General features: G+C 48.3%; 1 protein-coding gene across 2 annotated transcripts in view; it reads left to right on the top strand.

The window, feature by feature from the left end:
* ABCA13 (ATP binding cassette subfamily A member 13) overlaps window positions 1-15304 on the top strand; it is a 335950-nt gene that overhangs the window by 104891 nt on the left and 215755 nt on the right. For both annotated transcript variants that reach the window (XM_070787451.1, XM_070787452.1), the window contains exons 22-24: window positions 7839-7976; window positions 8951-9131; window positions 11497-11715. In XM_070787451.1, the coding sequence (XP_070643552.1) occupies window positions 7839-7976; window positions 8951-9131; window positions 11497-11715 (538 nt within the window). The remainder of the gene's footprint in view (window positions 1-7838; window positions 7977-8950; window positions 9132-11496; window positions 11716-15304) is intronic.

Genomic DNA, 15304 nt, shown 5'->3' with positions numbered 1-15304 from the left:
TGCAGAAGATAAATTGTAAAAACTGACTATATTTTCTTTTATGTTTTCTCAGCATGCTAAATAATTTAATAAGAGGAAAAGAAAGCAAAAATTTTTGTTGAGGTGGTGGTGCAAAAGACAACCTAGAAAGGAGAGAGGCATGTTTGGGAATGTGGCTGGAAGAATCTACTTCGTGGTTTTGGTGATGAAAAACTATTTCTTCCTATTCTTCTTTTGAAAGGTGTAAGAGACTTGGTTCTGTTTCTCCTGGAAGGAACTAAAAGAACAGGGGAAAAAAGTGAAAGTGTTAGTCCTGCCCAACTCTTTGTGACCCCATGGAATGTAGCCTGCCAGGCTCCTCTGTCCATGGCCAGAATACTGGAGTGGGTTGCCATGCTCTCCTCCAGGGGATCTTCCCCACCCAGGGATGGAACGCAGGTTTCCTGCACTGTAGGCAGATTCCTTCCTGTGTGAGCCACCAGGAAGCCCCCGAACAGAACTGTAAGTGAACTGTGGATGTTCCGTGAGCAGGTAGTGTTGCAGGAAGGGAGACCCCTTCCAGGGCCCGAAACTGGGCTTTTGTCCAACACTTGGAAATGAATTGTCCGAGGAGACACATATGCTGACAAAGCAAGAGATTTTATTGGCAAAGGGCACCCGGGTGGAGAGCAGTAGGGTAAGGGAACCCAGGAGAGCTGCTCTGCTGCGTGGCTGGCAGTCTCGGGTTTTATGGTGATGGGATTAGTTTCCGGGTGGTCTTTGGCCAATCACTTTAATTCAGAGTCTTTCCTGGTGGCGCACGCATCACTCAGCCAAGATGGATACCAGGGAGAGGGATTCTGGGAAGTGGACGGACACGCGGTGTCTCCTTTAGACCTTTCCTGAACTCTTCCGGTTGGTAGTGACTTATTAGTTCCGTATCCCTTATCAGGATCTCCTGTCATAAAACAACTCATGCAAATGGTTACTATGGTGCCTAGCCAGGGTGGGCGGTTTCAATCAGTGTGCTTCCCCTAACAGTAGGAGGCAGGGTCTTTAGAAAGACGATGATGTGTTGTGTCATGGGCAATGAGATCCACTGGGTTTGCATTGGTACTGTCCACTTGGCTCTGGATAGAACAGAAAGACACAGGATCTTCCCCTGCGATTGGACATGGGTGTGCTGGGTTCGTGGGCCTTCAGACTCAGACTGAGACTTGTACTAGCAGCATTCCACACCCCCAGTTCTCAGGTCTTTGGGTTTGAACTAGAACCGCTCAATTCACTGTCGTGGGCCTCCCGCTTGCAGAGAGTAGGTGGGACTTCTCAGCCTTAATGATTGCATGACCCAAGCTCCCATGGTAAACTTCTTTCTGTCTGTCTCTACACAGATAGACACTCACACACACCCCTGCTTGATTCTGTTGCTCTGGAGATTGCTGAGTGACACACCTGCCAAATCATAGCGATATCAATAGAGGGTAGAATGGGGCTCACTAGGGGCTGGAGGAGAGGGGGGTGGGGGCCTGGATGGTACAGGATGAAGGTAGCTTTGGAGATGGCTGCACAACAGTGTGATGAACTTCACATTCCTGAATTGTTTGCTTGAACTTGGTTCAGACGGTAATTTTGTGATATATACTTTATAATAGTTAAAAGAAGAAACCGAACCCTTGAGGGAGATATCTGGTGCTCAGAAATCCCATTTTCTAAATCACGTTTAAGGGGAAGAAAAGGAAGCTTGGGCAGGCTCCTGGAGGAGGGGAGGTCAGCTCAGAAAGGCTGAGAGATGGCAGGAATTTCTCAGGAGGGAGGAAGTGCTTAGTCATCCCTTGTTGTGTGAGTCTGCAGAAGATCAGCCAAGCTGGTGATTTTTAGAGAGTATTTGATATTTTTCTAAAAGGTAAATAAGGTCAACCTAGGGCTCAGAGGGGAAGGAAAAGTCATTTTCCTTAAGTGACCAGGAGACCTAAAAGCCCAAGTTGCTTATCTTTTGGAAAGAGCATGATCATGAGGGCCACTCTGGGTTGGGGATTCCATGCCTCTGGTTCCTCTCTTGCTGGTCCCCTAAGGCCCACGTGTCTCCTGGCTCCTCTGCTGTCCCTGCTGCAACAGCCCACTGTATCCAGGCACCAAACCTGCTGCCCACCCCTCTCCTGGTACATTTCTGTCCCTTAACTTCCACCAGTAACGTGAGCACCAAGTCAACCCTCTCCTCCCACCTCAGACCAGGGCAGAACCTCACCCCTGAATCAGACCCCCCATGCTACCCCATGCAGGGGACACCTCCACTCTGCCTGCAGGTCTTACGAGGTCTGTAACCTGGATATGCTTGGGATTCCCTCCATGTCACACTCTACTCCTCACAGAGGGGACTGAAGGCAGAGAACCTGGAAGCAACCTTTGCATGAGGAATGCCCCTCTCTGCATTTTGTGTAGAGAATTTGAGTGGGTTTTTCTCTTTCTGGCTGAACTAGCGGCTAGTTAGGAAGAAGACCAAAGTCTATTTCAAGATAAAAGATCAAAACTCCAAGATCTTTGTAAGAAGATATAAAAACAAAAACACACAGAATTTACCAGAGATGACAATAAATATTTTTCCTTTTTTTTAAATCATGAAATTCCTTGATTCTTCATTTCAGAAGTTAAAAGAACAACTGTAATTGGTAATTTATGTACCCTTAAATAACACAGAGTATTTATTTTCAACTTTGATGAAGTCTGCCAATAATAACAAAAAATGAAATTGCTAGAAAGTATCAGTGGACTCTCAGATCCATAAGTACTAATTACAGTTTCTGGGCACTCTCTGACTCAGCACATTTATTTTTTTTTGGGGGGGGAGGTGAATAAATTTTATTGTTCTATAATTTTCAAAGCTTCTTTACTTAAGTAGGATACAATAATGATAGAACTAAAAGGATTTCTAAAGGGCATCAAGGTGACAAATGAGTTTCAAATGAGTGACAAATGATACTTCCAGTGTCATTCAGTACTCTCTTTTTAAGACAAATATTTTGTAACACACCCTTGAAGATGAAAGTCACAGACAATAAAGCCTACCTACCTATATATATATATATATATATATATATATATATATATATGTATGATTCTTGCAGGTAATTTAAAAAATTAGTGTAATGTCTTAACTGTAATATAAAAGAGAAAGCAATTCATAATGAAATGATATATGAATTCCCAATGGTCAACCAAGACTTTATTAAAACACAGAATGAGGTAGATGCTCAGATTCTGGGCATAAATTTGTATTTAAGGGAAGGAAAATGATCAGAAAGCATTGGTATTAAAAGTAGAAGAAATATATGAGAGGAGATGAAGATAGAGACTAAAATAAAGCTAATATTAAGATAAGGAATACCAGATAAGACTTGTTTGTATATGATAAAAAATACGGAAATAACATTAATTAAAATAGGAAAAATGTGAAAGGAAAAATTAGGCGCAAATGGAGTGGATAAAAGAATGCTATTTTGGTAAATGATCTGGGTCTTATTTAACAGTGTACGATCAGATAATTCCTTAGGTCATTTCACAGGACTGGTAATGATGAAGCAGCAGATACATCTGTCTTACAATTTCACCTCGTGTCAGAGCCTCCATTCATACTCCAGGTTTTTGGATTTTAGGTATCATATTCTGTTGCCAGTGACAGGAAGTAGAGGGTGGGTGGGACGAAAGAGCATTAATAAAGGGGGTTTGAGGAGAAGACGGGGTGAATAGCTGAGAAGAGCGTCAGAGGGAGATTGAAATCTAACAGGAAGCCTGCATATGAATCATTTTAATGTGCAGTTTTACACAATGGATTTCTTATTATTGTACTATAATGCTTATATATACACATATAATAATAATGCAAAACCGTTTCCAGAAAACCTTTACGGATGAGATTTAGTGCATTCATAAAACTGCCACCATAAGCACCTTTGGTTCTGAGTTTGCTAGAAGCATCTCAGCGCTCTTCTCCTGTGTCTGTGGGTCCTGTGCTGAGCTGTGGCCACCGTCGTGCTGCACTGCAGACTGACAGCAAGTTGCTGTCACACTCGTGATGGGGTTTCCTGAAATGATGAACAACTTCCCCATCAGATCATCTTTCACTTGGTGTTAAGGCGGTTGCACTCCTGGAGAATTCAGTATGTAATGAAGTTACACAGAAACTCTGGGTTTATGTGTCCGGCACTCACATGAACAAGGGCTTGTCCCCTGTATGAGTGTGTGTGGTGGTCTCACAGGACACAGGTCAGGGACAGGTCTTCCCTTTGTAGGATACCTGCCATCTAGGTGCCTGCCCACTGGAGGGGATTTGTGTAGTCCCTGCTCATTCATCCGTTCATCAGGCCTTTTTATTTCTAAAATAAATACAAATTCCTGCTAATGTGATGTGCTGGGGCTTTCCTGACCCTGGAGAGACTGCAGAGGCAGGGACCCCTTCTCCCCTACAAATGAATCCCTGGAGACGGTGAAGGCTCTGCCTATAAGCATGCCTTTCACACTCAACACAGGAAATCTGGGCCATACGCCAGCCTCTGCTACATGCTTCCACCCTCTGGCCACTGTCCCTGCCCTTGTCACCCAAGGCCAGGAACAGACAATCGGGGGAGCCCTGTGCCCAGAGCCCAAGGGCATTACCAAGACTGACTGGTCCTAAGCCCGCTTACCCATTCCTTCCAGGGAAGCCACAGTACAAACTGTTGTCCATGATTCCCCTGGCTTCCTCTGCTCCCTGCCCAGCTCTGGTGCTTCCTCAGGAGGCCCTGCCAGGTGTGGCATGTCCTTCCTCTTGAGAATGGGGTTAACCAGACTTGGTGGCCTCACTGTGCCTGAATAATAATGATGCCCGTGTTTAAAAACACCCATTCACTCTGTCAACCCAAAGAACCCCTTCCCACACATCCAGGACTCCCTGGAGGGCTCCCAGGCACTTGGTGCTCAGTCACTTCAATTGTGTCTGACTCTTTGTGACCCCCTGGGCTGTAGCCCACCAGGCTCCTTTGTCCATGGGATACTTCAGTTGTTTTCGACTCTTTGTGACCCCATGGACTGTAGCCCACCAGGCTCCTCTGTCCATGGGATTCTCCAGGCAAGAATACTGGAGTGGGTTGCCATTTCCTCCTCCAGGGGATCTTCCCGACCCAGGCATTGAACCTGCATCTCCTGCACTGCAGGCAGGTTCTTTATCAATGAGCCATCAGGGACGTGCCACTGAGGCACTTGGGGATGAGGACAGTCACTGTGTGACAGTCTCCCTGGGTAAGAGGGTCTCCCCGGCTTGGGGGGTGGGTGACAACTTTCTGTCTGTCTCACACACACGTGTGTGCACACCCACACAAGTGCTTTCTCTGCATTTTTTTTTCTTGGTGCAGCAATGGTGTGGAAACTGAGCCTGACATTTCCTAGGCTCAGTATCTGAGGGGCATGCCCTGCAGACCCAGAGTCACAGATGACCGAGTTACAGGTCACTGCTGCCAGCAGGGTTCTGTGTCCACTGCAGGGCCCCCAAGCTCCACTCAGTGCATGAGCAAGCATCTGGTCCTCCTTGGGAGTTCATTTCACGAACTCTTCTTTATGTATCTCCAGCCGGATTGCGTTTGGCCCCAGCTGTCTCATGTCCCTGGCTTCTTCCTGCACCGCTGTCAGAGTAGAGGAAACATTGATTCGCTTTCTGGTCTGTGCAGGCTCCTGGTTTACACTCTCAAGGAGCTGACTCTGGATGGACTGAGGGCCTTCGCTTGTATTAATGCTCCCATTATACTTGGTGACGTGAGCAGGGCGCTCAAGAACAGCTGTGACTTTAGGAGCAAGAGCCAAGGGCAGGAGAGAGCTGATCGGCCTCTGTGGTGCCTGGGCCTTGGCCCCTCCCTGTCTATCTTAGATTAATAGGTTAATTAGGAGGATTTAAACGTCCAGACAGAGCAGAACGAGGGTGGTTTAATTAGCAAATCAGCCATTAATATTCAATTTACTTCTAATTTGTTTTTCTAACTGAATGGCCTCTCCCATTCTGCCCCCACCTTTCCATCCCTGCAGCCGTGACCCTGGCTCAGGCCTCAGGCATCCCATCTGGACCTCTCAGCATCCTCCCAATGCCCGTCCAGGCCTCCAGGCGCCACCCCCCCACCCCCACCACCTCACTTCTGCTAATTCACAGCCTGTGCCTAACCCTGTGCATCTGATCCCACCTGCTCTTAACAGGCAGGGCCCCTTCTGCTGGCTGTGGCTGCTCCTGAGCTTGGTTATGGTCACCTAGGCGAGGTCCCAGCAGGAAACTGCTGCTGCTTGAACAGGGCAAAGGGAGAGAAGGCAGCCGCTGGCATCACAAACTAGTTTTCCTGATATGTTTGTTGCTCACTCTCTTTTATTTCCACGAACTTGTCATTCACGCGAGTGCCCAAGGCTCCCACCAGGGGGTTGAAGACCGTGGAGTCCAGGAGCCAAGGCAGGCACTCTGCTGGTTTGAAGGGGCTGATGGGCAGGTGCTCCCAGAGGCTGCCCGGCACCTCATTGTGTGGCTTCTGCAGCCTCTTGTCCCAGACTGCCTTGCTGCCTCCCTTCCGCTTGGGGAGGAGAGGTGACAGCCCTGTCCCCATGGACAGTGTTTTCAGGACCCTGGACAGTGCCTGGCATAGCGTGCAGGTGCAGTGCAGGCTGTGATGTGACCTAAGGCACGGTCATTAGTATGTAAGGTCCTGGGGAATAGTCCATGTGCTCTGTTCAGCTTGGTCTGCCATTACAGAGTACACAGACTGCGACTTACAGGGGTGTTTATACTCTCACAGCTCTGGGCTCCAGACATCCATCTCCTCTTTCCATCTCCTTCCTGTGTCCTCACATGGCTGTCCTTTTGTGGGTGTCTGAGTCCTGATCCCTTATAAGAACACCAGTTCTGTTGGGTCAGAGCCCACCCCCATGACCTCATTATATCTTAATCACCCCTTTAAAGGTTCTTCCTCCAAATACAGTCACAGTCCAAGGTACCAAGGCTAAGACTCCAACAACCCATGACAGGTGGTAAATACCGGACCAAACACCAGCTCAGCATCTCCCTTCACATCAAAAGACAAGGGACCCGGTGCTCTTATTTGCAGTCACCTCTTTGAATCTTTTGTGTGGAGTGTGTGAGGGACTGTGTGTCTCTTCTGTGCTTTATAGTCAGAGAGCTAAAACATGAAACAGTCTGCATGGAGGTCTTTATCTCCTCAAGCACTTGCAGAATTTAGACCACCATCAAACTTAAGCTAGTCTGACTGTGTTGAAAGAAAACTGAGAAGCATTAATAATTAAATCTCCTTTCATTTCGACACATAATGGGGTAGTGACTATTAAGTGGACGAAATGAATTTGGAGAATCCATTTGAAGAATGGCAGTATGTTTCACATAGAAATGTTAGCACTCTGAATTATCCTTCTCTGTAGGGTTTTAATTGATTAATTCCTTCAGCTTTTAATCATGTCTAGTAATCCATGCAGATGGCAAAGACATACAGGAAGAGTGACAGCTAAACAGGAGGGGGAAGGCTGGGGGAACATTCCCCAATTATTTAACGCTAGTCTTACTTCTTTTATTATTTTTTTTTTTAGTCTTACTTCTAATAAATACCTGCCTGTTTGTTGAACACCTGCTCAGATGACTTTTTTTGGGAAGGGGATGTGAGGACATCATGGAGGGCCCTGGCCAGGCTGAGGGAGGCTGGGGGCTGATGCTCTGTCCCCTGTGGTCACTGGTCCATGTAAGGGATGTGGATGGAACATGATAAGATGGGATAAATTTTTATAGTAATTTAGCTAAGATATTCCACTACAGAATCTTCTTCTAAGTAGAAAAACAAGCAAATTGATTTCAACTCATCTTATTTTTTTAGGAACTTTCGGTTTGAGGAAACCATGGTATTTCCCCTTCACCGCATCCTACTGGAAGGATGTGTGTGGGCTAGTGATGAAAAGGCAGAGCCCGGCCAGTTCTAAGCTGTTCTCCTCTAGTGAGAACTTGGATGGTCAAGGTGGGTAAAGGGCGTGTTGGAGGTGTCTTTCTCCTTCCAGTCAGCTTTGGTTTTGGTTTTCCTTTCCAGTTGAGCCTTTGCAACTGTGAGTGCATGGCTGCCCAGAGACCTGCCTTCCATCCTAGGTGGGCAGGAACCTGTGTGTGAGTGTCACTGTTCACAGCATCCTCTGTGCCTCTGCTGTAACTCAGCTAAATGAAGCTCCATTACTAACATGACTTTGTGTAAATAATAAAAGCAACGATGGACAGCTACTGAGGTGTAATATACTTTAGAATGTTCAGTGTTTCACAAGTGCTAGTTTATTCCAGGCTCCATGAAAGAGAGACTGTTGCTGTCCCTACAGACGGGGACATGCTTCCCAGGAGACTCCGTGGGCACCTGCCCTGGCCTGGGGCTCGTTCACAGAGCACAACTTTTTGGGGAAAAAAAATCTATGGATAAATTGGTTCTCACCATGATAATTTTGTACTATGAGTCAATACTGTAATTTTCTGACTATACAAGTCAGAAATACAAATCTTACAGAAAATTTGGATCAGCACCACCTATTAACCTCTGGAGACTTTTGAAGTCTTCTCAGGGTGGACTGCATTTTCCTCACAAATACAAATACAAATCTTACAGAAGATTTGGATCAGCACCACCTATTAATGGTCACCTCTGGAGACTGTCAGTTATGTGTAACTAATCTGATATTGTTCTTCTGTGTATATGTATATATAAACACGTGTGTGTTTATTTTTATTTTCTTGCAAAATGTATAACGTAAGGGCACAGAACCTTGCAGTCACTGCTTTCATTTAAGTTTAGCCATCATATAATGTGCCTGTTGATTTAGGTAGAGAAAGATTTTGGAATTGTTTCATAAGTTTCACAAATTCAGGCCCGAGGTAGCCGCTGGGTTATCACGTGTGAACATTGATTTGGAGACTTTTGAAGTCTTCTCAGGGTGGACTGCATTTTCCTCACAGGCTCATCCCTGCAAAACGGGAAAGGAGAGCTGGAAGGAGGCTCCCCCGGCGTTGTCCTGCTTTCCGTGACCAAGGAGCATGATCGCCACAAGGCGGGGGTCTGGGACCTGACCCTGACCTTCCACAGGGACCAGATCACCGCGCTGCTGGGGACCAACGGGGCTGGGAAGACCACTGTCATGTGCGTCCCACTCCCCTTCTCCCGCCTTCCCTCCAGGGCTTGGGTTCTTAGAGATGTGTTTACCTGTGAGATAGGGGCTGGATCCCTGTTTTGTTTGTTTATTTTTGTTTAGTTTCAGTTATTGTTGTTCAGTTGCTAAGTCCTGTCTGACTCATTGTGACCCCACGGACTGCAGCACACCAGGATTTTACTATCTCCTGGAGTTTACTCATATTCATGTCCCCTGAGTCGGAGATGCTATCCGACCATCTCCGTACAGAGTTTACAGACACATCAGAAAGACAGCCCTCTCACTAGAGCTGCTGCAGGTCTGAGCAGACTCAGGGGTAGGGGGGAATCTTTTAAAATAGATTTAATTCTTCTTTTATTGCCTGCAAAATATTCATGGGTTTACTTTGGCCTTTGAAAAGTCTTATGACATTCTTTTCCCCCCTCCAACTAAGTTTAATTCTGCTTGCATACTTAGAGGAAGATGAAATTTTAATGATGTTTGCAAATTTTTTAACACTTCAGTATTTTTCTTTTTCATGTTCTGCTTTTTATGTGGTTGTGTTTTTGTGAAGCCTTTATTTTTGATATGGGATCCAGTGGTTCCAGATTTGCTTAAAGAATCGGATCATGTGATCCCAGAGAAAGAATGAGCTGAAATACTCATAGTCCACAAAACAGCCCCAAGTTGGCTGTGGAAATGGGGTATTTTTAAGGCCAAACCACCCAAATTATGGAGTTTCTGTTTTGAACAAGTGACTTTCTTTTTGTTCTTTATTAGTAGGGCTAAATAAAGTATGCTTAGTTAACACAAGGAAAGGGACTATTTGCTTCAAGATTCTTAACAAAAGAAGAAAAATAACATTCAAAAAGCTTCAGCAATCTCTTATTGACAATAAATTGAAAAGAAACATCTCTTTTCTTGGATGCTGAAAAAGAACTGAAGATTTCATGAAGGATGTTTTTAGTGTTTTCAGATTGGGAAATGTTGCACTAATAATGACTCTGAAAGCCAGCCTCCACACTGAGTTTTTACTAATGCACGTTTCCTGCAAGAAAATCTGGAGTCTGTGTTTTGCACAACGAAGAGAATTAAATTAGGAGTTTTCAGATGTTTTGAGGGTCGCTGGCTGCACTGCTTTTAGTGACTGTTGGAAATCGGTCATGAGTCTTCCCAGCAATGTCTCTTCCTGGCACTTCTCGGAGGAGAGGCTGAGAGGCTGTTTCCGGGCTGGTTGTCACCATTTGAAATGAGGCACTCTGAGGTGCACTGATATGGGTATACTCTGTGTGATTGTACTCCCCGGTGAGGTCTGAAAACCATATAGCCAACAGCTGTCAGTCAACGTTACTGAAGTGCAGTTTATTCCCAGGAAACAGTATATGTCCAGGTGTGCATCTGATGAGCTGGGCTTGGCTAAAGCTGCACAAAGGCTGGGGGACAAACAGGATGCCGACATGTGAACCCTCCCCCTGCTGGCCCCTGGGCCTCCTGGATCCTGCCCCCTGAGTGACCACAGTCCTGCTGTTTGAGGCTGTGGTTCAGTTAGAATTTTCTAGCATTTCCTATAATGGAGTTGTACTGAGTCTTCTGTTGGTATGATGCTTGGAGACCCACACGTGGTGCTGTTGCATCAGCTGTCAGGTCCTGAGGAGTCCGTGCCATGGAGACACTACAGTTCATTTATCTTTTCATCTGTTGGTGCAGTTGAGGCTGAGTCCAGGTTTTGGTGATGATGGACATTCACGTACATCATTTGTGTGGACATAATATTTTAAGTTCTTTCTGTAAGTAGTTAGGTGTGGTTTGCTAGGTGCTGTGGTGGGTATATGTCTAACTTTTTAGAAAGAGAACATAGTGTAAAGCATGAATAATAAATGACCTGAACTAGGAGATGGCAGTCCTCAGGTGTCCTGTGGGCTGGCAGACAGGAGCTTTGGAGACGAGCTCTTGGCTTGTCATGGATTTGACGTTGGCAGGTGGGTGACTCAGGCATGGAGGCAGGAAGCTTGGCTGCAGGGCTGTGGGGGGGTGATGGAAGTATGAGCTGCTGCTTGGCTCACATCTAATGATGACTTGGGTGGTTAGGCCATCCATTTAGGCTGTTTCCTCATCTGTGAAGACCCTTGAAGTCATCATCGAAAACTCTCAGCAGGGATGGTCATTGGGCACAGAGCATCCTAGGCGAGCATAACCCGATCACAGGCCCACGTCCCACCAAGCTCTGTCCAGCTTTTGTCTCACCATGTAGCAGGTGCTGGCGGGGGAGGCTGGCTGTGAGCTCCCCACGGGATGCAGATGTCCTTGGGGCCGCCGGGTGGTCAGGGCAGCAGCACATCCAACTCCCGTGCCCCCACTGACGTGTCTTCTCTGCAGATCCCTGCTCACAGGACTCTACCCTCCCACGTCCGGGACCATCACTGTCAATGGCAGGAGCCTGCAGAAGGACCCATCTGTGGTCAGGGCGGAGCTGGGGGTGTGTCTGCAGCGGGATATCCTGTTCGACCGCCTCACGGTGCTTGAGCACCTGCTGCTCTTTGCCTCCCTGAAGGCACTGCGGGGGACTCGCCAGGAGCTGCGTGAGCAAGTCCACAGGTGTGTGACACCACCTCTGCCCCCTGCCCTCCATCCTATGTGGGTGTGGGGGGTGCAGGGAGATGCCTCACGAGCATCACCGCTGCCTGTATGTGTGAGAAGAAAGCGTTAGCAAGTGGTTCTAATTATGGAATTACGACCCCAAACCTGGGATCAGAAAATGTCCCAGGGAGGATACCGAACCTGGTCTGTCCTCAAGGAGGGAGCAGACAGCATGGGGACTGAGGTCTGTGTCCAGAGTGTGGGTGTCCTGAAGTGAAAAGGACGGGTGGGGGAGTGAGGAGTGGGTTAAGGAGCCTGAGCAGTCCTGCCGAGGAGTCTAAATGTCACCCTGCAGATTCGGGGTTATGGACTGGAGGGGGCAAGCAGCCCGGGGCCTGGAAGGCGTACCTGTGACCCAGGGTGGGTACCAGGCCTGGCTGGGGACGGGACATGGAGAGGCCGCAGGGGAGGCCCAGGTCTGAAGGCTGTTGGAGGCCAACTTGACAAACTGGGCGTCCAGGGTGGGGAGGGGAGAGTCTGGGGTCCGGATGCATTCCAAGGGGAGCAGAGGACATGCGTGTGGGGAGAGGAGGCAGGGGCTGGGATGGCAGGACGGGCCGGGGTCACGGAGCTCCTCCAGTCTCACAGAGACTCACAGAAGCGGAGCCCACAGGGAGGAGAGGACCCGAGGTCCCTAGTCAGGAAACAAATTGGTGTCTCCAGGGGGTGAGTGTGGCTGGGGGGCCGAGGGGGAAAGATAGGGCTGGAGTGGGGCCTGAATCCAGTGGGGGAGCTACTGATCTAGAAGACGCGGGGTGGGGTTGTGTGTGTGGCAGCTGTGGCCCAAGCTGGGCTCTGCCCCTTGAGGGGACCGTGAGACCACAGTGTGGAAGCTCCTCACTCTCAAGCCAAGTTCATGAAGCAGGATTTCAGTCAGGCCTGACCCATGGGGGACCAGGCCAGGGCGTAAGGACAGATGGTGAGTCACTCATGTGCCTCAGAAGAAGAGGGGCCCCTGAGGAACTATGACTGGTACTGCTTATTGCTACCTTAAAATATGTTTGCAAGATTTGTTTTGTAAAATAAGGATTTACAGTCATGTGGTTGGCAGCTAACTGGTGTCTAAGGCCATTCACCACCACAGCGGGACTGACTCACATCCCGTCTTCAGAAGTGGCTGCTGATGACAACCACACCAGTGATGATGGGGACTCAGATACACAGGAAAACATCTACTTTGCACCAGTCAAGCCTGTCCTAAATGACAGCAGGAACTTAGGGAGAAATAGTGCACATCTCTAAAGGACAAACTGGTTACATGCTACCTACACTTTTAAAAAAATTCCCAGGCCACCAATTTTCATTCAAAGTCTGCACCTACCCTGGACCATGGCAGACTTTGCTGTGCTGGGGGCTGGGCCCAAACCCAGCTCCTAAGGATGCTCCGAGGGCTTCATCTTCTGATGTGGGCACAGCAACCTCATGGGTTATCAGTTTGCTGCGAGTTACCTGGCAACGACGCTGGTGTGCACAGAGGTAGGTGGGGAGAGATCATGTTTTAGGATAGCCATACTCAATTAGAGGAGCAAGGACTGAAAGCCCTGATTCGGAGGCAGGGCAATCAGTGTCAGCTCCTGTGGCAGCACTTGGTTCCCTTAATGGCCATCTTGGTTACAATCGAGCTGATACAATCTGGGGTAGACTCCTTAGAGAGAACATTTGTCTAGAGTCAGGTCTTTACCATTTTGCCTTTTATTTGAAGGAGAAGGTAGAAGTCAAGAGGGGAACTTAATCAATGGGATATCGTGATGCGGTTAGTGTTAGTCCTGAGGATTCTGGCAAGCATCACAAGGCATGAGCTGCAGGCTGGCTTGTTTGATGGTGATGAGACCCACAGGGGCATGTGTGCAGGTGGACATAAGCAGAGGACACAGCATTGAATCCTGTATGCTGCCATGTGAAGAGGATGGAGGGATGAAGAAGGACCTGCCAGGAATAACCGGGAAAGAGGAGAAACCAGTCCATTAAAGAGCAGGGATCAGTGAGGAAGGAGGAGGGATCAGACCATTAAGGAGGGAGAGGTCTGGTGCATCAGATGCTGCTGAGGGTCAAGTAACATGAAGACTGAAGCTTAACCTCTGGACTTAGTGTGAGGAGGTTGCTAGTTGACTGGATCAGAGCCATCTTGGTAGCACAATGGGGAGGGAGGTCTCTCTGGAGTCAGGGGAGAAAGGATGGAAGAAGATTAGAAACTGAACTCTTCTGAGGAGTTTTACGCAAAAATGGAGCAAAGATTTGCGACAATATCAAGATGAAAGAGAAACAGACATTTCAAATACTGAACAAACCACTGAGGCAACACAAGGTGGGTGGCTTTCTGGGTGCCATCCTGTGAGCAGTGGTTGGGATCTGTGGGGGGTGGCCGTGACACTGTGGCGGGCAGAGCCTGTGGACACAGGAAGCAAGGAGGGGGAAGGGAAGAGAGTTCCATTTTGTGGGAGTGATAGCTGGAGGCAGGGACCGGCTGGCGAAAGGATGTGTGGGAGAGGATGGGTGGAATTGAGCCTCTGGCGGGGCCGTGGATGCTGGAATCAGCCAGGTCCAGGGTGTGGTTTGGTCCTGAGTGGCTAGGAGTGTGCTGACTTCAAGATCAACAGAGAACGGGGAGGGTTTTGGTTTAAGGTAGAAGTGTAATTAGGATGTGGATGTTTGAGAACATCTGACATCTCACTGCCTTGTTTTTGTTTTCTGTGTCAGTCAATCTCTGGTTAATGGAACTAATGGGATTAATCCCCAGAGGGTCACCTCCTCTGGAGCGGGAGCCACCAGGTGGGAAGGGATTGCTGGCTTCTAATGGGAATAAAGGTCAAGACAGCCCCCTGCTGAGATGGGCCACTTGTCCTCTTCCTCCCAACTGGGCTGCTGTCCACAATGGGAGCATCTGACAAGGGCAAAAACTGCTATAAGTGTAGGTTGAGGTTCACTCCACAGGAAATGCAGAGCCACATGGACTAACGGTCCAGTGGGCCTACTGACAACCAGACCTGAGAAGGGAGCCTGGGCTCCTTCTGGGTCTGGATGAGGAATCTGTCAACAGTGAAACGTTTACTCGTTGCTCAGGTGCAAGTACCTGGGATTTTACTGGTGTTTGCATGAGAGTTTTGCAGTTTTCTGGGTCCCAACAGTCTTGAAGCTCAACTGCATGGAACCTTGTAATCCCTCCTCTCCCCGACTCCTCCTCCTCTGGCTGCTCCTTGGCCTCGGGGAAGTTGTGACTGGCCTGTGGCTCAGATGGAGGGAATCTACTGGGTGTGGTGCTCAGAGGAAGGTTTCCTGTGTGTGTGTGTTGGGGGGGGGGTGGGGATAGGGGGGGACGGTGCTGCTGCTCCAAGAGGGGGCTTAACAGAGAGTGAGATGAAGTAGGTGGTGACAGTTTTAAGTGTTCACGTGTTACTGGGCACATGGTGCAGAGTGAGAGGTTGCTTGTGAAGTGGCGCTTCCTATGCATCGGAAGATGCTGGGTGTCTGCAGTCAGTGCGGAGATTGGAAGTTCGTGGAGAGAAGAGGGCTGGTCCTCATGGTAGCGGCATCTGTCGCTCCTGCTCTG

This window comes from Bos indicus, chromosome 4 (assembly GCF_029378745.1).
Source record: "Bos indicus isolate NIAB-ARS_2022 breed Sahiwal x Tharparkar chromosome 4, NIAB-ARS_B.indTharparkar_mat_pri_1.0, whole genome shotgun sequence".
Taxonomy (NCBI): domain Eukaryota; kingdom Metazoa; phylum Chordata; class Mammalia; order Artiodactyla; family Bovidae; genus Bos; species Bos indicus.
The sequence above is the reverse complement of the archived record's forward strand: the minus strand, read 5'-3'. Positions and strand labels throughout refer to the sequence as shown.